Source organism: Anthonomus grandis, chromosome 2 (assembly GCF_022605725.1).
Source record: "Anthonomus grandis grandis chromosome 2, icAntGran1.3, whole genome shotgun sequence".
Lineage (NCBI taxonomy): Eukaryota > Metazoa > Arthropoda > Insecta > Coleoptera > Curculionidae > Anthonomus > Anthonomus grandis.
The window spans coordinates 40,831,901-40,853,755 of NC_065547.1; the positions used below are offsets into that span (position 1 = coordinate 40,831,901).

The 21,855-nt window shown below is 33.0% G+C and overlaps 1 protein-coding gene across 2 annotated transcripts in view; it reads left to right on the forward strand.

Annotated features, from left to right (window-relative positions):
• Positions 1-21,855, forward strand: part of LOC126748396 (lachesin) — a 776,345-nt gene that overhangs the window by 688,871 nt on the left and 65,619 nt on the right. For both annotated transcript variants that reach the window (XM_050457624.1, XM_050457613.1), the window contains exon 5: positions 1,716-1,886. In XM_050457624.1, the coding sequence (XP_050313581.1) occupies positions 1,716-1,886 (171 nt within the window). The remainder of the gene's footprint in view (positions 1-1,715; positions 1,887-21,855) is intronic.

The window sequence follows — 21,855 nt, forward strand, 5'->3', positions numbered from 1 at the left end:
AGCGGATTTCGAAAAAAAAATAAGTAATTTTTTCTATTGGTTACATAAGAAATTTGCTGTCGTTGTCCCTGGTTGGTCTGAAGCAAGAGGAAGAACGGATGGACCTAACCTAAAATTTTAATATTTCAATTATTGTTTGCAGTTTGTTGCGCGTATGCAGCACGTTTTTTTACAAACTTTATTAAACAAAAACTTTAACTTTTACAACAAAATTCCTAAGCTCTTCGAAAAATATAAGCATTACATACATTCTGTTTACATCTTGTTTTTCATCTTCTTCGTAAAACTCTTAACATGTCAAAAAGCTTCCTCTACAGCGAAAAATGCTTAACACAGACGATCAGGCAATGTAATACCCATTCGCCAATGATGAGGTAACGTTGTTCTTACTGAGTTTTTGATTCGAAAAATTGTACACGTCTGCATGTCGTTGTTTTAAGTGTACATTACTACTGCTACCATCTATAGTAAAAAAATACGTTGTAAAAATAGCAGAGTTTTACAAGAGTTGCGATACAGGTGCAGTGCATCGAAGTTTGGTCGAAAATAAACGTCGTTGCAAAGCCAACTAAATTTTGCACTAAAAACAACGTTGCAACTAGTGAAAATAAGAGTAATCTCAGCTTAGGTGACTGCAAATTGTTACTTGGGTAGTATCTGTCTAAACTTCTAAATAGAATAAAGAGTACGAACAGCACAACTAGTTGTACAGACCTTCATCCCAACTGACTATATTCATAAATAGATAATTATTTTATATCCATATTTTACTAAAATCATAAATACATTTTCTTGGTTTGAATTTTTACCCAGAGAACCTAAGTGTTTAAACCCTGAAACTCTTACTCATGACTTAACTTAGTTAACTCATAACTTATAGAGATATATCATCAAAGATCAGGGCTCAACAACGATGTAGTTCACTCATTGACTCTGCCAGTAATATAAGGTGTTCGAAAACTGGTTTAATTTGTCCACAATTGAAGAGTGAGCTTGAAGAGTTCTTGGAGATGGTAATTGGAAAAAATACTTTAAATACTTGGAAAGTCATGCAGTCCATGGTTTAAGGATTGAGAGATAGATTGGGAGGTTGGACAAAAAGTATGACAGTCAATAAGAAATTCCAATATCACTCACGTGCATCGGCAAATTTTCCACTGCGAGAAAGACTTATGCCAAATTAGCATTATGTTTAATATTGATGTGTCTCTTTCTTGGCTGCAAAATTTGCGTATACTGGTAATGGGATGATATCAGTATCGGAGTTTATAGGTATATGGCTTTGGCGAATCAAGCTTCATGGAGCTGGTAACAGAGAGGCGTAACAAATATCGTGCAAACAAGATCTCAGGTGGCGGATTGCTAGGTAAAAATTCACTTATTCACTAGATGTCGCCATTAATTCCGAAATGAAACACACTATGTACACTACTTTACTGCTCTACTACTCTACGTACTACACTTTCGCCTTATTATTTATTTTTAAATTATGTAAATATACAGAAAAAAGATAATTTTAATACAATTCTTTGTAACACCTGCTTAGACTGAGCTAGTGATTTAAATAAAAAACTTGAATTTCTTTACTTTTTTTTCTCTACTAATATTAAAATTTTATTTCTAAATTACTGTTAATTGTTTGTAGTGGTTTGTAAAATGGGACTCTTATAATTCCGTATTCTAAATACCTTCAATAAATTATTTGTTATTTTCAGTTCCACCGGACATAATAAATGATGACACTAGCGGCGACTTGTCAGTATCGGAAGGAGACAACGCGACCCTCTGGTGCAAGGCTACAGGCCATCCGACGCCACGGATAGTATGGAAAAGAGAGGACAGCCAATCAATTGTAATTAGGAGAGGCCCTCGAGAATATACCAAAGGTAAGGGTCCTTTATTCTCTAATTTAAATCTACGTTAATGAATCTTTTTTTTTTAATCTATATAACGGAAGTGCGAAAAAAGGAGTGTGCTCAGTTTGTATTGCATTAATCTATATAATTTTATTTTTCACTTTTCGACGCTAGTTTGCATTTATATCATAACAAAAAATTATAAATAGTATAAAATTAATGGATAAAAACGTAGAATATATGGAGTTATTTTACGGAGCATAGATTATTACTTCTTAAATAGACTCCGATAAGAACCAATAGAACACTGAACGCCGATTGACTGTTATGCCCTCTGAATGTCGAGGAGTACTACTAACAGGAAGTGACAATGGGTTTGTGACGTTAAAATTTCATTATGGCGTCAAATTCTAATTTTGCTGTACTGTACCGTGCGCTTAAAATTAGTAGGAAAGGTGTGGTTCTTTCGGAAATAGTAGGCAAATTGAAAAAGTGTTAACTCGGGACTTTTTTTGTCCCCATATTAAATTAAGTCCTCGATTTCTCACTTTTCTATTTGCGTACTATAATTTCTGAAAGACCCATACATTTCATACGAGGTACATAAGTCTGAGTTTTAGAAATTAAACAAGAAATATTCCCAAAATGTATTACTATATTATAAAAAGAGAAGTAGTTTTCATTAAGCTTCTAGCTTAATAAAAACGCAAGCCATGCAACGTCAAAACGTCGCCATTATAAAATAAACATTGGAGTACTCTATTACAAAACGCCCAGCCTTTGTTTCAGCTACCTTCATTCAACAGACTTCGTTCGAAGAGATCTTCGATTAAGAAATATTTAGTTTAAATTTTTTACATTTAATGCGGCGTAAAATTTATACGATCTTTATAAAAAAGAGGCGGAAAAGTGTGTCTTGTGCCAATATCTGATCGAACGGAGTTCGAAGCTCGGCTTTGGTCTGGTAAGTCTGGAGAAATATTATTTTTGGCTGAAATTGGAACGGTTAGTTCATAAACGGAACGAAATGAAAGATAAACATTAAATATTATGGCTGCCGCTAACGTGCAGCGAAAAATCTTGTTCTTTGTGGATAGTTCGTTTACGTCGCTAAAATAGATAAAACGGTAAGTCTTATAGGTGGTTTTAAAGTTAAAAAGTAATTTTTTTACGTCGAAAGAATTTGCTTTTTTATTATTTTTATACTGTTTTTCTTGTTTAATGCTCGTCCAATGTCGTATTTATTCTGAAAAAGCATATTGTTCCAATATGCTTCTGCAGAATAAGCTATATGTCCAATTTGGGTAGTATACAACCAGTTCTGGCTGCCTGCAAATTAATTAAATACCTTTTAGTTGATTTGTAAGAAGAATGCAAGATTTAATTTTAATAGGATTGCAAAATTTTAATTGCATATTATGTTTGGCCGTCATATTGACACATGATTATGACCTGGCAGAAGGAAAGTTGACACATGGGAGTTCCGTGCAAAGCGCAACAGCGCGTCTCGATTGTAAAAAATTGTATTCAAAATGACGAAAGTTTAATTTTCACTATTCGTAAAGTCAAATAATCGGCCGAAATAATGTTCCTATTTGATACTCTGTGAAAAGAATAAGTAAAAAATTCAAAAGTTTTGGTTTGGTTAGTGATGTTTGGGTGTAGAACAAAACATCATGCAATTTGCGAGAGTGTGACAAAAAAGCCAGGGACGTCTTGGGTACAAATTGGGGGTTTCAGCCGACGCTCTTCAGCGATTATCACTAAATATTTATGGCTACAAAATCCAACTGACTAAACAATGTCTGCCGGCAGACCATAAACATCGAAGATAACTCACCAATTGGATCAAATTTTGAGATTTAATTTTAATTGAGCAAATTTCAAGGATCCAATTGGTAAATTGCCTTCCTCTTGCAAACAAAATCATTTTCAGTAATGAGGTCCATTTTCACTTCGATAGCTTCGTTAATAGTCAAAACTGTCGCATTTAGGAATTCGAAAATCGGCGAATGATTCATTAAAAAGCAATGCATCCAGAACGAGTCACTCTTTAGTGTGCATTATGGTATCTAAAGGAATAATTGGAGCACTTTTCTACGACAACGAAGAAGGTAATGCAGTAAGGGTGAATGGCGATTTTTATCGCGCTATGATAACACAGTTTCCTATAACTCATTTTAAGCAGGAGGGTGCCACATGTCATAATGTCCGTGAAACATCTTGATCACGAAACAATCGATGTTGCGCGAGTGTTGCCTAGTCGTGTCGATTTGGTGACCAGAATTTGCCTCCACGCTCTTGCGATTTAACGCCCTTCGTCTTCTGGTTGTGGGGTTATTTAAAGTCACAGACTTAAGCCAATAAGTCTGCAACCATCAAAGCAATCAAAGCCGAAATTAGATACTATATCAATGAAATACCACCACATGTATACAATAACGTTATGGAAAACAGTGCACATATGCTATTAAAACAGTGGCGATTATTTGCACTGAATGGCGAGTAGAAGTGTGAAAGGATCTAACCCGATATTTAACCTCATAACTAGAATCAGCCTCATGAAGTCCTTAATCTTTCTTCTAGTTTTGCATTTAGTTTGTCACTTAAGGTGGTAACCAAGGATGATAATTCGCTGGATATTGTCTTTAAACATATTTCTGAATCCTTCTAAGAAGCCAGTGTTGCTGATGTCTCTATGTGAGACGACCTGGTTTTTTTCTTTTAATTTAAATGGGGCCTACATATCCCCCATCCTAAAGGTCGGGATGTCAGCTATCGTTCTAGAACACACTTGGGTTTACTTCATTTCTACAACTCAGTAGAGGCAATAAGGTAACTTTTATTATATAATTATATATTTATTATATAAAACTTTTTAACAGTAATGTGAAGCAAGCGTCACCAAGGCAAATAAATGCTTGTTATTTTAATCATTTATTTGCTAATGTTCCAGACACCTTAGAAGAAGCTGGTAATTGAAATCATGGATTTGCTTTTTTTGGACTGACTTATACTCAGGTGTACCAACTAATTTGTTCTATGAACAATAGCTCAGGTATCTATCTATCTGATTTGAATATACGGTTCATTAAAATTAGAAAAAACTTCATTATTGTTCTTTTAAGAACATTAATTAACTTGTGGATCACAAATTATTTTTCTTATATTCCTTAAAGTTGCAAAAGTCATACCGAAAAATAAGAAGGATTCTAAGATGGACTTCGAGAATTATTTGCTAATTTATTTAGAACCAATTTTTGGTAAAATCTTTCGAGACTTTAGTGAAAAGTCAAATGAAAGAAGTTACTTTGAACAAAATTCATTGTTTTATGTTAAGCAACATGACTTTAAACACTCAACGAGTATGGGATGTGTGCCAAAATCTTATAAGGTTTTCAGTTTCCACTTTCAGACAATATTTTTTTATTTGATTGATTTGTAAAGAGCTTTGAATTGTGTTGAGCATAATATACTTTCCCAAAAGCCCGTTTATTACATATTTAATAACATAAATATTAACGTGAGTTCCAGTCCTACTTAACAACCAGGAGTAAATATGATCATTTTGAGCGTGGTAAGTCCCAAAGCTTGTTGACAGATCGCATACCGCAGGGCTCTTTTTTTGGGCCCACTATCTTTCTAGTGTGTGTCATCTTTTATCTTTATGCTAATGAAACAAGATCCCTGATTGCTGATTTCCCCCCTAGAGGTTATAGTCAAGATCAACAGACTTCGTATAAAGTTGTAACTTTCTTGGTCTCACTCTGGATCTTGCGAAGAGATGTATATTCCCAATACAAACATTGTTCACTTCAGTAATGACGTATTTGTTTAATTCACTTTGTTATATGTTTAGAATCTTCGAATATTAAATGCCTATAATATGCCTAGCTGCTAACTATAGGCGATGTATTTGGTCACCAACTCTCTGATGCTATAATCGACTATTTATAATCCGCGCCTGCTGTTTTTTAATCAATATAATGCCCGCATCTCCTGTACCATCAATCAATAACTAAATCCTGTACAATCGATCAATAACTAATTTTTGGTGGTGCCAAACCTCTACAAAGTAAGAATTTTTTGTGAAAATAAATGAAAAGGTAAAATGTTAAGGAAAGGAAAACAAAAGGCTCCAGCTACCAAAACTTCAAAGGATTTGGACAAAACTTTTTTTATAATATATAATAAATATCTAAACCGATTTGAACCGAACAATAACATGCTGGTCACAAAAAGAGAAGTCCTTAAAAAAATGTTTATAAACCAACCAAAACTTTTTCTCTAAATTGATTAAATGACCATGGTTATCCAAAAATTTGTATAACTTAAGGTGCATTAAGTCAATTAGGGAAATCAGTTTTTGAGAAGGATATGTCAATCTGGATGTGTCATCATTTTCCTTAAACTGAACAAATAGGTGATGTGTTTCTACTTCAGATAAATATAAATTTTTATAACAAGTGGCACTGTTGTCTAGATCCAACTTTTCCAGTATATAACCAGCCATATAATTATTCTCTAACAAAATTTTCTCCTCATTGGCAATATCTGGATCTTCAAAGATACATGGCTGATTATTGCAATTAGACACTGGGTACATAGAATTATCAGCACAAGAACTTTCCGAATACTTTCGTAGAAAATCCCCAAAGTTACCCAGAGATTGACAAAAGTCATCTTCACAATTAGAGTTTTTTGAAATAGGTGAACTTAAGTTATTTATGACCAATGTTTTTAAAGCTCCAACAAATTGTAAACAGATTGGATTTAAATTGCATATACCATGTTGCCTAATTTGTCCAAACAAGTTTTCAATTGGGTCTTGATTTAGGTTCCTTAAATTGAGATATTTTAGACCCATCTTACTTAAGTTTTGCCATAGAAGCATTACTGCCCTTATTGTAGTTTGCCAGCCCTTTACAAATTTATGTTTATTACTCTCTTTCCCCTTTTCCTTATCAATAATTTTCCAATTCCTCATTTTAAGCAACATGGCTGACCAAAATTCCCAATGAGGAGAATCAGCTGACAATGCACAAAGGTACTTTTTGCCACTACTGTTTTTAAACTGCGAGCTATTGAGTGAGTCAAAAAGATTGTCAATCATATGACAAAATTCAGCAGTATAAATTGCTTCTGATGTTAAAGCACCAACAGAACAAAAAGTTTCAATTGCTGCTGCCATTGACTGACTCACTTGACGAGCAGCTACACTAACTTTCATGACTAAAAAACTGTCCTTAAAATTGAAATGATGTTGCTTCAGCTTGTGAAGACATTTATATGTTTTCATGGTATTATCTAACTCAAATGCTCGATGGATATAGTCCATAGTGGCAAATTTCCCCTCTTCAAATTCAATCCTATTTTTTATGATTGAATTTCTTGTATTTTTTAATAAATGTGGTACATCAAAAATGGTAGTGATGCACTGTCCATTTACAACAAAATGGTAGGGAGTTGGCTTATCATCAGAATATTCTATAGTTAATTCCCAATATTTGTGCCGCAATATTTGTGCTACCCTGATCACAAATGGTTGTGCAGACTTTTAAACCAATTGATTGTAAATCTTTTATACAAGATAATATAAGTTTTTTTAAAGCCTCAGTTTTAATAATGTCCTTAGTAAAAAAATAAGAAACGGGCATCTTGTAAGGTTTTCTTAGGCCAATTACCTTAAAAATCAAAGCATGATTTGCCAGATTACAGGTCCTGCCAAGCTCACCCAAATCCTCAAAACCAGAGATTCTTTGCTTAGATTTTTCATAAAAAAGCCCAGAAGTTTATTTCATCAAACATGAGAGCACAGCAGCGGTCTAGGTCACTCATAGACTCCGCCTGCAACTTAAGATGTTCAAGAAGATATTAGAAAGTATCGATTGAAGAGTTCGAGGTGATGGTAATTGAAAAAAATGTCTTAAATACTTGTACAGTCTGGGACTACGTTTAAAGATGGAGAGGGAAAAAGCTTTATCCTTAAAAGACCATCTACGACCAGAAGGAGGACGGTTTGCATTTAAAATTTGGCAGTTTATAAAGTCCTTTGTTACCTCATTAAGATTTTCCTCAATAAACTGGAACCTACCATCATTATATAGTGATTTTAGAGATGCAGCATGAGCTCTTTCATTCTTGAGAAGAAACTTAAGCTTAGATAACTTACACATCACAGACTTATGTAAATTATACATAATTTCTTGCTCATTTGTAAGATTATCCTTAGACAGTCCTGCCTTGGCAAGAATGCCCCTCTTATTCTCAAGAAGAAAAGACTATTTGTCACTATGGTCTCTCTTAGTTTTCAAACTGGAGAAATCAGAGCTGGACGATATGGAAGTATTATCCAGATTCACAGTGTCTAAAGAGATGTTTGGTAGATTAGAACCTGTAAGATTTGGAACCATGATTTTTAAGGATTTTCGCTCTTAAATTGAACTTAGATCTTCTTTACTAACTGAGTAAAGATGTTCTCTGTCAATCTGAGCAACATCAATGAATACATCTTGAGACACACTTTGGGACTGTGTTGCAAATAGGACTTTTTTTTCATTAGGGACCTTTGAATAATTATGATCACTTTGCATTTCAATTTTATGTGGTACAGCATCCCATCTAAGTCGCACAGGATTATTAGGGTTATTAAAATCAGAACCAGAAAAGTGATTGGAGCAAACTCGATAATTGGTGACACTTTTAGTTGGACTTACATGACAGATCTCCCTCCAAGATTTTTGAAGGATGAATTCAATGGAAATTTAAAGAATCTATGATTTCTGTGACTGTCTGGGCAATTACTAATATACAAACTACTGCATAAAGGATATTTGCACGAATATTTTAATCTAGATGAAGACAATGAAAAGGAAATACTAGACATTTTCCCCGTGGAGGACCAAGAATTAAAACTGAATTGTAAAAAAAAATTTTAATTGAGAATACTGACATTGATATGTCCAAAATAGGATTGAATCTATAATTATACCCTGGAAAATGATAATACATCCAAAATGCACCTTAACATTATAAGAAAACACTTAGGTACCTATGTCATACTTAAAATTTACCTGTCTCCTGCACTATGCAGTTGCACGATGATTGGATGTTGGCACGATTGTGAAATAATTGATTAACCCATTACTTAAGAAAACTAAAAAAAGCTATAAAATTACTTAAAAAACTTTACATTGGAAAAAACCATGAGGCTTGGCTTGTTTTCCATCCAAAAGAAACTTAAAATAAACGGTCGTCAAATACGACAGTTAAAAAATGTCACTATTGTCATGTTTGATGTACGTCAAAATCAAAAATTAGAATCAATCGGCCATCTTGGGTGGCAAACTATTCCGCCCCGCCACATTCAACCTTCATACCAGTGGGTGGCAGACTATCCACTCCGCCATATTCAACCGTCATACCCCTAATCCAAACGTACACAATGAGCGCAGTTGCCAAATACCTTTATCAAGAGACGTTGCGTCGACGAGCGTTGCCGCTCTGTATCGAAATTTGGCGATTTAAAACAGCCAAATAAAAAATATCAATTATTATTAGTTATTAGCATAAATATAGTACAAAGCAGTTTTGGTTATTATACGAGTTTCATTTTTTTATTATATTATAGAATGCAACTCAGTTTCTGCTAATTACAATAATTTATTATATCGCTTGACCCCTGTGTAGACGGTGCGCTCAATCCTAAACAGTCAATCTCAATCAAAAAATCATCTCATAACGAAGATCTAGTATAGTGATTGCTAATCTGCGCCATAGAGAGTGCTACAGTTTAAATTTGAAAAAATTGAAAACTTTCCTATGCCTTCTATTTGTCAAGGACAATTTAAAGTACTTTATGACTCAAGCTGATATTCACTGACACTATACCCAAAGCAAAGGCTTTTTTGTACCGAGGTAGCAGATGATTTGCAGATATAGAGTTCTTGGGGAACTGCAGACTATATTACAACTATTTTAGAATAATAGCAACCTATCTTTACACACTGAATTCAGTCACTCAAAAACTCTATCCTAACAGGAAACCAGAAATAAATCTAATTGCAAGCATTTCAGTAAGCAAAATCATGTGATCAATACGATCAAATGCTTTTGAAAACTCTTTGTTACTTTAATCAGTTTAGTTGGTTTTTATACATACTGCTTTCTATACATTTTTATGGATAATACTTTCTTTTCAGATATCAGGGAAAAAAAAAGATTTCAATAATTTATCTAAAAGTAAAAAAAGAGAAGGCGTAGTTGTACAGGTGTATAAGTGTTAATTTACTCATATTACGGCCAAATATGAGTTAATTAAAGCGTACAAATTTTAAAGAAAATAAAATTATAGCAAACCCCGAGGAGCAAATAAATTAATATGTAAATCCAAAATCTGTATTCAATTATAGTCTTCGCTGCCATTTACAGGCGAATTAAAGAAACGTTTCCTAAACTTAACCCGCTTTTCCCGATTTTACCACTAAACTCAATTGATTGGACTTTTATGTTTCCCACTCCCTTTCTCCGATTCTATTCAGATACCCCATTCAGTGATTTCAGATACCGATCCCGAAAATGTCCTACAATTTTATCCGCAGAGTTTAAAGGCGACATTTCCTTTTCCGTTCTCCCTCGACCGCCTTTCCACAGTTCGACCCGGTGTAGCAAATAAAAGAAAGAAAATTGAAAATGGCCTGTGATTAGGGAAATTTCGGGGTTTAACGTCTCTCAAATCATTATAGAATAGTGTCAAGTAATTCGATATATAAAGGGATATGCATGCTGGTTTTTTCTCGGGAATTTTCCCAAATTAAGATGAAACTTCGTCATGAAAAAGAACGGAAAAGAAACGTTTTACCCGGGCCTCGACTCGTATTAAATTTAACACCCTTAGCTCAAAAGAAATGGCTTGAATGGAATTTGATGGGCTCTGAAATTTCGCAAATAATGAAGCCTTTTACGGTTGTTGCTTGAGGGCATACATTATGTAAATATGGCGATTTTTTTTTCATTTACAAACTAAAGGAGAAATGAGTTATGATGGGAAATTTTATTTATAAAAAACTCTATAGAAGAAAAGTTTATAAATATAATGTAAGATATATGTTTTAAATTAGAGCACGCTAGTAGTAGTAGAGGGGGATAGTATCTGGCAGGTAGGTCCTTTTCCGCCAACCTCTGACACCTTGTCACTGAAGTGACCTTCTTGAAGCCGTCATTTTGACTGACTACCCTCTCTAGTCTCCCTAAACAACCATCCTAATAAAATAAATAAGATTTAGTCATAAAATAAACAACTCATTACATTTATATCACAAAAATTTGTATACAGTCATTTTTCTAATTATAGTAAGCCTACGACAAATAATAACTGCTAGTAAGTTACTTATTCCTAATGCTAAAACGAAAAAGCAAAACCATAATTATCCTAAAGCCGGCTACTCACTACGCGATGTTTGACAAGTACTTGTACTTGTTTAAGTACTTGTATAAGTTTAGGTATGGTCTACACACTACTCATTAACTTGACAAATGGCAATTCTTGCGGGAACCTCAAGTAAAAGTATTTTTTAATGCTAGTGATAATATGGAAATTCACAGTGAAATTGAAGTGGTAGCAGCATTTGTGGTGATGACCAGTGGCTATATGTTAATGAAAAATAAAAAGCGTAGAAAGCGAAGGTGGTGGGTCTCATCATTCAGCAGAAGCGAAGGAACCTGTTCAAAGTGTCGTTAGAATTAATATTTAAAATGGTACCTGAAGTATGCAGAGCTTTAATCGAAGAATTGAAATACTTAATTAAGGTAAATTATACTAATGTATTTATTTATTTATTTAGCAAAAGTAAGTAATATTCAACATGGAAAGTAATAGTAAAGAATAATAATTAAGAAACAAAGGAACTGAAATGAACTCCAACTTAACAGTTACAAAACGACATATTTTATTAGTTAATATTTTGCACTCTCGGCTGCGTGATTTGACATAGAAGGGATTGATGGTGGGTTGGAATCTGCTTGCGAATCTGACGGTGAAGGGGTAACGGTAGAATGCGTTGGGTTTGGTTGTATGGAAATAAGCCTATTCAAATGTATAATTGGCGTGAATTGGGAATAATTGGAATGCTGCTCGAGTCGCTGTGAAAATGCATGCTGAGAAGACCGTTTTTTTACTTGGTACATCAGATATTCTGTTTCATGCATTACGTCGTCTCTTTCATTTTCTTCCAGTGCTCGAAGTCTTCGAGCTATTAATTCCCCAAAAACGTCACATTCATCCTTTTCTTTTGGGTGTAATTTTTTCCGCATTATTTCATACGCCTTTTCCATTTTATCATAAATGACTTCCTGTGATACTTTGCTCTTTTTTGTAGTGCCAGATTTCCATTCTGGAAAAAAAAATTAGAAAAGCTGATTTAAAAATATTACTGAAAAATACCTGCAGAGCTCTGAGATAGATAAGTACAAGCGCGTCGTGTTTCATGATGACCGTCATTACCCTTTTGTATTAATCCTATGTTCTGAAAACGAGAGGTTAGAATAATTCCATCTGAAATAGAAGCTACAAAACAAAATTTATTAAGAGAATTATTATCAAATTACTTGGGAAAATTATGTAAGTAGGAAAAGTTAGGTGTGGGGGTCAGGAAATAACATTAAAAGAATGTATACAGGGGCTAAAATTTTACTTTTAGTACCTAAGCAATGTATATCGACGAATGGAAACCACTTTGAAACATCAATGCATTTAACTAAATATAATTATTTTATTACAAATTCCCGCTAACACAGAAGAATGGCAACATATAGCAGCTGACTATGAGAAATTGTGGAATTTTCCGCATTGTTGAGGATCGCTAGATGGAAAGCACATTATGATGCAGTCGCCAATTAATAGAGGTTCCGAATTTTGTAACTATAAACATTTCTTTAGCGTTGTTTTAATGGCCCTCGTCGATGCAAACTATTGTTTCACTTTTGTGGAATGTGGTTGTCAAGGTAGGCTGAGTGATGGAGCTGTTTGGCGGAATACTGAGCTGTTCAAGAAAATTGAAAATAACGAATTAAGTTTTCCTCCAGACGAACCAATTATCGGCAAAGCTTTGCCGCATGTGTTTGTAGTTGACGATGCATTTGGTTTAAGTAACCTTATGCAGGTTTCAGCATACGACATTTCCCGGTACCAATACAAAGGAAAGCATGGAAAGAAAATTTAATAACCGTCTCTCACGTGCGCGACGAACTGTAGAGAACGTTTTTGGGATAATGTCGTCGGTGTTCCGAGTATTGAGGAAACCAATGCTTTTACAACCAGACAAGGTTACCCTTATCACACTAACTTACTGTTTTTTACATAATTTTTTGCGAAAAATCGAGTTTTACGCTCAATTTATTCACTAAGTGGAACTTTCGATTCGGAAATAGCAAGACAATTTATTCCAGGAAATTGGCGCAGAGACTAAGAGAATATTACTCCGCTATTACCACTACAAAAAATACCTAGAAATTCAAGTATGGACGCAAAACATATCAGATAGGAGTTTGCTGAATATTTTATGAATATGGGTAAAGTTTCATGGCAAGATGAATATTGTTAATACGCAAAGGTTATAAATATATGAATATATGAGAGATGAATTAAAAACTTCGCCATTCTCGAAAATGGAAACCAGGTAGGTTTATATAAGTCGTCAGAACTAGCGCCACTTTTTTCACTTTGTTTCACTTTGGTCAAACAGTTTGTGAAGGTGGCCATTAGGGATTCCTTTTTTTTTCTTTAACTCTACTTTAGAGATTTCCTTGGAAAATTCAGTTTGAATTCGCTTCCATGCATCGTAGATTTCATTTCGTTTTTTGTGTAATGCATGAGACGGGTCCAATAATTATTTCTTACTCCTAAAGGTCCAAAAATTCAAAGGTTACCTCATTAGACCACTCCATCATTTACTAAAAAACACTTGTCAAGTACTTGTCTAGTATCGCGTAGTGAGTAGCCGGCTTAAGAGTGCAACAAGCCTAAGATCTGATGAATCAGACATTGTGTGCCACTACACTCCCCAGGTCAAATAGAAGCTGTGAACAACGTTTAGAGATGCAGATGTATTCAAATTCAAAATATTACGTGCAAAATACATATACACATAGTAGTTGTATAACAGAGTACCTGTATTGTAGGCAGGAACACTGCAGTAAGATGAAGAATGACAAAAATGGAAATTTGGTTATGAGGAAAAAATTTCATTGTGTTTTTTTTTAAATTTAATTTTACTGATAGGGCTTTAATTAGGCTGAAGATATTTAATTTTGTTAACTTTTGTTTAATTTAAAATGTGGCAATTAAAATATAAATTTTTAAATAATTTTAACTTAGGTGATCTGCTGAGACATAAATATAATTTCACTGGGGTTTAGAGCTAGCGAACTGTTACTAAGACAACTATATTTACCTCATTCCAGGAATCCTGAGAAAACAAAACAAGAGTGTCATCCGCATATGATATTAAACTGTTTCCCTGAAAAATATTTCATTATCAACATTATTGATGTATATAAGGAAGAGTGTTATTTATCTTAATGCTCCATTGGAGAAATAACTTTTTAGTAAATGTAATGGGCTTTCCAATATCTTCAAGTTTATTAAAAAGTATTTTGTGAGAAGCGCGAGTGTCGAAAGCCTTTGTTAAGTCCATAAATACAGCCAAAGTTCGAAAATGGCATGCTCAGTATTTTTGTTTTCAGTAAACCCAAATTGTTAAGTCAGTCAAATTGTTCCCTAATATAGACTAATATGATTGTTCACATTCACATTGACGTTTGAATTTTAATAATTAGAGGTTAGGTTATTTGACAACTATGACATTTGCTCTCGTCAATATACTAAAGCTGAGTTTACATATTACCTTTTAGGTTTCATTTTGCTGACTTAAATTAGTTAGTGCTTTATATTTCCTGCCTTAGTTTCGGGGGCATATTAAGGCAAGATTTGGGGTATCGTTGCACGAGGTTTGTAAAACAGGAGGCGCTTATAGGTACTTATATATACAAATTGGGTTAAGTTTACCCACACCACTTTCGTGGGCTAACTGGAGGCAATTTAAACCCTGGATACCCCTATCTGCCATAAGCCACCCTTAATTGGTAAATTCTTAACTTAATATACACTATATAATTTTATTTCTGTATGAGCCTTTGATAGTATTTCTTTGGCCTGTGGGTAATAGCTACTAGCAGTTCCTACTTCCATTTTCTCTAGTTTTTCCCATCTCTCGTTGACTAGAATATGGGAAATGTCTTTCTTACTTAGTTCAAGATAGAGCTTGGGGCCGATCCGATGCAGTGGAAGTTGCAAATAAAAACAGCAGTTGTTTGCTGGTAAAATCAGGAGAATATTAAACGCTTCACCTGGTGTGGTTCTCGTGTCGTACGTGTAATGCCGAGACAGAAAAGCCTTTGCAGCTAATTTTTGAGCGTTTGTTGCCATTTACTAGAACACCGAGCCATACATTGCTCTAGGTCTGATCACAGTAGTGTATAGCCATTGTATGATTTTGTATTTTATTTCCCATTTCCTACTGACTACCCTTTGAACTTGTGACAAAATAGCAACTCCTTTCTTGACTGCCTCGTTGACGTGTTTAGTACTCCACTTCCACTTACTTGATTTTCAAAGGGTTTTTGGTACAATAATAGTGCTCCGAGTTCTGTAGGATTCCTAAAGAACCCTATTTTATATAATATTAAAGTTATAAATATTTTTCTTATAAAATATATATCCTAATGCATCGGAATAAATCTATATTTCGTAAATAACAAGTTTTATTTTCTTCATTTTTAAACAAGATCCAGTTCCATTCGATGCACCGGTTTTTCGACTCGATGAGGTATAAGCAAACAAAATACTAGACAGAATTTCATTCCGGAAAAAGTTTTAAATTTTAAATTAAAAATAGATCTTATAGCAAAAGGACGTCCAATTTAATATTAAATAAAAGCTTTTCTAATTTAACTTTCTTAATAAAATGGTATTTGATGTCCCGAAATGCCAGTTTATTAAATTTTATAATATTAAAATGAGTAAGATTTTTTATGTTGTGATTTTTTATGGTTTTTTATCTGTCTCCAGCCTAATAGATATTATATTTTTATTTATTACTTACATATACACTATTATTAACTGAAAATATAGCAATACTATTTTTTAAATATTATTTGGCTTAATAGTTCTTCTTTGTCCAGAGACTGATCTAGTTGGTGAAGTACTCGATGATTTTAAGAGAAAACTTCCAAAGGCAGCTGCAGTAAAGCAGCGAAAAATAATCAGGGAATTTCTAACTATCTAGTCTGACTGTATTCGTAAAGAAGAATCTTAGATTTCATAGCATTTTTTTTAATAGTTAATTGAGAAAAATACGTTAATGTTAAACTTGAATAAGCGATGGCCTACTTTTTTTGTTTACTTAATCTCGATCCATGTTTAGGACTGTTAAAGGCTTATTATATTCATCTTGTAACTTTCTGAATGAAATATAAAGATTGGAACAATCGTTTCAACGTAACATTTTCCAGCTTGTTTTGAATACCATATCGAAAATAGAGATTCCTAGTTTGATCTAAAATCGCTCTGACCTTCCATATTAACTTCAATGATCTAGTCTAGAATAGCTTTTATCTGAACCATGAACCAAGTATTTTGGTGTAAGTCGGTGTTCATAGTTTAAAAAATTGTAGTATTGCATTAGATATTTGAGTATTTCTACTTTCTGGATGTATTCACAAGATGTAGCTTCGGGAATATTTAATTTAACAGAATTGGACGCGACAATATTTAAATCAAATTAATATTAAAAATGGGTAAGAGCCATGAGAGAAGAATATGAAAGATGGTTACTAATAAATCTTTTAAAAGTGAAAATTAACTTTCCTATACGACCTGATTGGATCTAGATTTAGTGAAATATCCAATCTCTATAGTGAGCTAGTGGAGGTTAAGTAAATAAAAGAAGGTTACATGCTGGTGAGAACTCTCTTTTACCTTTATGCTTAGGAGTCATTTTATTATTATCCAAGTAGACACATAACAAATATATCAGCATCACAATACCTTTGAAGGTTTTGAACTTGAGTGGAATTTATCATTGGCTTTCTTTCCAAAGTATTCCATAAATAAATTGGCAGAAGAAAAAGAAGAACGTGTTGGTGGAAGGTATTTCTCGGTTAAGCATAATAGAACAGAAGGTCTACTCCGAAAAGATTCTGAAAATATACTAACCGCTCCAGACTTGGACATAAACAGTAAATTCGTGCCAAAACTGATTAGAGGCATAATTTTAGGATTTTTTTGCTAATGGACTAAATCGGACGAATTAAATAAAGAGTTTTCAAAATTTTTTTTTTAATCAGTGTCATTTATATTTTGCATAAGAACATGCTGTATATCCTATGGTCTTGAAAAATTGGCCTAGGAGAAAATACCTCATGGTTTCTTTATGTAGTGACTATATCTTGATGGCTTTCTTTCTCTGGAAGATTTAGAATTTTTTTGAAGGTCTTGGTAGGATACACTCGAAAGTTACACCCGATTTTATCACTAAGAGTTTGACCTATGACCTGCGTTATTTAATGGCAGTTCAAATGAATTCAGTTTTTCCCTCGGTTATATATCACAAGACCTATTTAACTTTTTTCAAGCTGATTTACCATTTCCTCTTTTAAATTTGTATTTTACGTATGTAAAATCTGCTTTTTTTATTTCGTATTACTTATCAAGAGATTCTCTTTTGTTTAATTGTATTATTTTACACACTTCTTATATAAATAACAATTATACTCGTAGATCAAAAATTGTAAAATAGTAATATATCTAAACGAAAGTAAAATATCCTTGAAATAACAAATTTTATTCGTTTGATATTAAAATAAGATTGAAACAGTTATTTTTATGCCTCGGTTTGCGAGAATATGCAAATATGGAAAATGTTTTTCAACCTATAGCATCGTTAAACAAAATACTTTTTCCTTAATAAAATCCTTTCTGGAAGGTTCTGAATTTTAAATTGGAAATATATTTTATGGCAAAGGCTTACATTTATTATTATATTTTATTCAAACACCTTTCTAAATTTAACTCCGTATTTAAAGTGGAGGAAAGGGATTAAATATGTTTTAGTAAATGTTATGAATTTACATAGTATTTAATGGTAATACATAAATTAAGATTAATGCTTTTCTAATAGGGAGAGAAAGATAAAGATAGCATAAAAATGAACAAGAATCTGCAAGACTGCCATTTTGCTATTGGTAGAAGCAATGACTTAATATTCTAGGACCATAAAGCATTCAGTGGGAGTTTTCAAATGATGTATCGCATGACTCTCCTTCTCGAAAAATTCATCCATTATCCCAAAGATGCTGGTCATACACTTTTATAAAAGGTAAAAACACGAAATCTACAGCATCACAAATACATTTAATAAAATTACAAAGGTTACATGTTTCGCTCGACTAGAGCATCATCAGTCCTAAACAATAATTACTAACACAGTAGAAAGGAGCAAAAGTAGATTTTCCACCAAGAGTCAATCAAGTTTCCCCCTGAGAAGATCTTTGACTAAGACCAGACAATCAGCGGGTGGAATGCTTGGAAATAAGTTTTTCACGTCTAGCCATATAAGCTGGGCTGTATCTGGAACATGAACATTCTGAATACTTTTGGCAAAATTCACTGAATTTGTTACAGAATATGGCGCTTTGAAGTTTGAGACATTTCTAAGAACGTTATTAAGCCAAAATGATAACTGGTAACAAGGGGAGTCAACAAAGGAAACCACAGGTCTAATTGGCATGCTAGTTTTATGGACTTTTGGCAATCCATATAATAGAGGTGTTTTAGGGTTCATGGGATATAGTTTTTGTTTTGTGGAATTAAAATATTCTAAGGTTACCAAGGTCATGTCTAAGACTTTTTTTAATTTATTAAAGAATGGACCTGTCGGATCTCTGTCGACCTTTCAGTCGTTTACGTTGTTTTACGTTTTCTGTCGGTCATCTGTGTTTAGAAAATCGATTACTTTATTTATGTAATCGTCTCTTTTTAAGGCAAGTAAGCATGATCCCTTATCGGCTTTTGTGAAAACTATATCGTTGTCCCTTATTTTATTTTTTATAGATCTTAATATTTTGTTGTTGTTTTGATTTATTCTCTGTTTATTGTTAAGGAAACAATTTTGATTTAAAAAGGAAATTATTCTTGCTTTTAAAATGTTCTTATTTGATATATCCGTTGACTGTAGAGCATTTTCAGCCTCTATAGCCAATTTTTTTTAATTGTTGTTAAGAAATTTTAATTCTTCTTCAGAAAAAGAAACACCACTAAGGTTCATAAATCTATCGTGAAGAACATGACTAAAATTACTTTTGCGATATTCGTGGAAATCATTGAGTCTAAGTGAAGTTATATATTTGTTTTTAAGGTTACTAAGTTTCTTGTGTAATCTATTAAAATTAGTAGAGTCGAAAGTTGTTACTTCATCTCTGAATTTACAATCCAAATAAATAAATTCCGCATAATGTAATAAGTTATTAAGTTTGAAAAATAGAAACTTTGATTTTACATTGACGTTGTTTAAGTTCCCGTAGTGGTTTTTGATTTCTTCTTTCAGCCATGATTTTCTAGCTTTTCTACCTGCATGAGTCCTTGTTCTGCATCGCCAAGAAACGAAATTTGGCGTAAGGTGAAAAAGCAAGCATTATTGAGTAAGCTATATCATCAGTAGGTAATTCTTTCTTGAGATACGGTTTTTCTGGTAGAGGCGGATGAGTGAAGCTTGATTAGCATTATTTAACTCAAAAAATTCATCTATTATCCCAAAGATGCTGGTCATACACTTTCATAAAACTTACTCTCCTTCTCCATTTAGCGGCATCCCACGGCTATTTTGCAGTTTTGCAAAATAAGCTAGGGACCAAAAAATAGTATTTAAAGTGCTAATGATGTGTGCCAAATTTAACATTTTTATATAAACGTATTGAAAAGATAAGAGAGGGCGGACCATTAAGAGCTGCACTGCACATTTAATGGATTGCCGTGAGTTTTTTTTTTAATTTGGAGTCAACAACTACTGTAATCCTTTTCTCCTCAAGGGATTTTTTGCGGCTTTGTAGGCAGCTTGTTTTGGTTTGATCAGAGATCAGATATTTTACCAACACGAATCAAATTATCAATTGTCGATATTCTCTGTTGGATTTGAAGCTTTTGAAACACAGCAAATATACGAACTTCACCACTATCATGTTTAATCCGATCATTAAGAGAAGGAGGATTAGATTCTTGAAAATTATAGAGCATGAGATTTTTAGCCCTTTCAACACGTTGTTGAATTTCATAAGAAACGTTATCAGTTGGAAAGCTAGTAGTGCCATTAGGGTGGCGAGAACTAGCTTCCAATGAAGCAAGTTTTTTTTTAGCAATTTGGTTTCTCCCTCCGCATAAATTGCAACAGTACATAACATAACTTTTCAGCCAGGTGAAATCTGCTTCTACAGCTATCACATATGACCAATTGCTTCTTATTCAGATCCAAACTACATGTACCACAGCACAGTTATGAGCCAATGGAACTTCCACTAATATTTCATCAATCCTTGGATATTTCGTAAAAATTATTATCAAATAGTGGAGAACACTCATCAATTGATCCAGAGGAATCAATATTTTTATTTATTAGTTTTAGGAACTTAAAGTTTAAGAGCATTAAGAAAATAAAATTTCTATGAAGCACAAAATGTAAACACACTCGATTGGGTTAGGTTAGTATGTCAATCTCTTAACCGGACAACGGAATATCAATTCAGAATCCTTATTCTGACGCATTGTTGTAATCAAAAATGATTCATAAAGGATATTTTATTGACCTCAAACTTTAGGATGTTAAAGTTGACCGTAAGGAGGCTCCATTTCCCTTAAACATTACGTTATCGAGATATATATATATACCCCTTTGGGCGAATCAGCCGCTAATAAAACTGAGTATCATTTGCAAAGAGGGTATGCTCTACATTAGTTTTCAATTTTATATCATTGATATAAATTAGAGTATCAGTAGAGTGGAACAGGGCCATAAGAAACACTTGTCTGAACACTATACTGTACTCTGAAATAAAAATCAGTTATTATTTATAAAATATTCAGTTATTTAGATTGTATATATATTAAATGATAGTTAAAACTATAATTTTTAGATGAATTTTACATAATTTTTGTCATTATAATAGTACCCTTTTAATATTTTTCTTTAATAAGGACTTTAGTAGAGAAATATCCCACTCCTAATTTAAATTAATTACTTAATTGAACCAATTTTTTATAACGGAAAATTTTCTTTGATATTTATTAACTTTTCTTAATACTTGTGGAAAGATGGTTGGTACTCAACATTTTTTTTTAATTATAAATACTATACATAAAGTACCATAGCAAAACTACTAGGAAAAATATACCCTTTGCTGTCATTATTCATATTCTACTCCCTGTAAATTAAAGTAAGGAAACAAGTTACATTAAGTACACAATATGATCATATAAAAACCAGAAATAATCATTTAATATAATCATACAACATTAAAATATTGAAATCCGCTTCAAACTAAACATTAAGAAAATCAAACATTTGATTGAACCAGTATCATGACGAACCCCTTATGTAAATTAATTAAATTAGCTGATTGATCCCGAATATCCCCTGTCTAATTTACCTGATAAAATTACATTACACGTTAGCTTAATATTAGGTATTTGTTTGACTAGAAAATTGCTTGATTGGGTTCTACATAATTACACATTAATTAATAGGTCTTGTAATTAGCATTAAATAAGACTTTAATTAAGTTTTCGTGATAAGAGCTTAGGTGTGTAAGAAGCTTTGAACAAATAGAGCACGTGAAGTTGTTAGTAAGAATTTGTAGGAAGGGATAACTCTGAAGTGAACTATTTAATTTACAG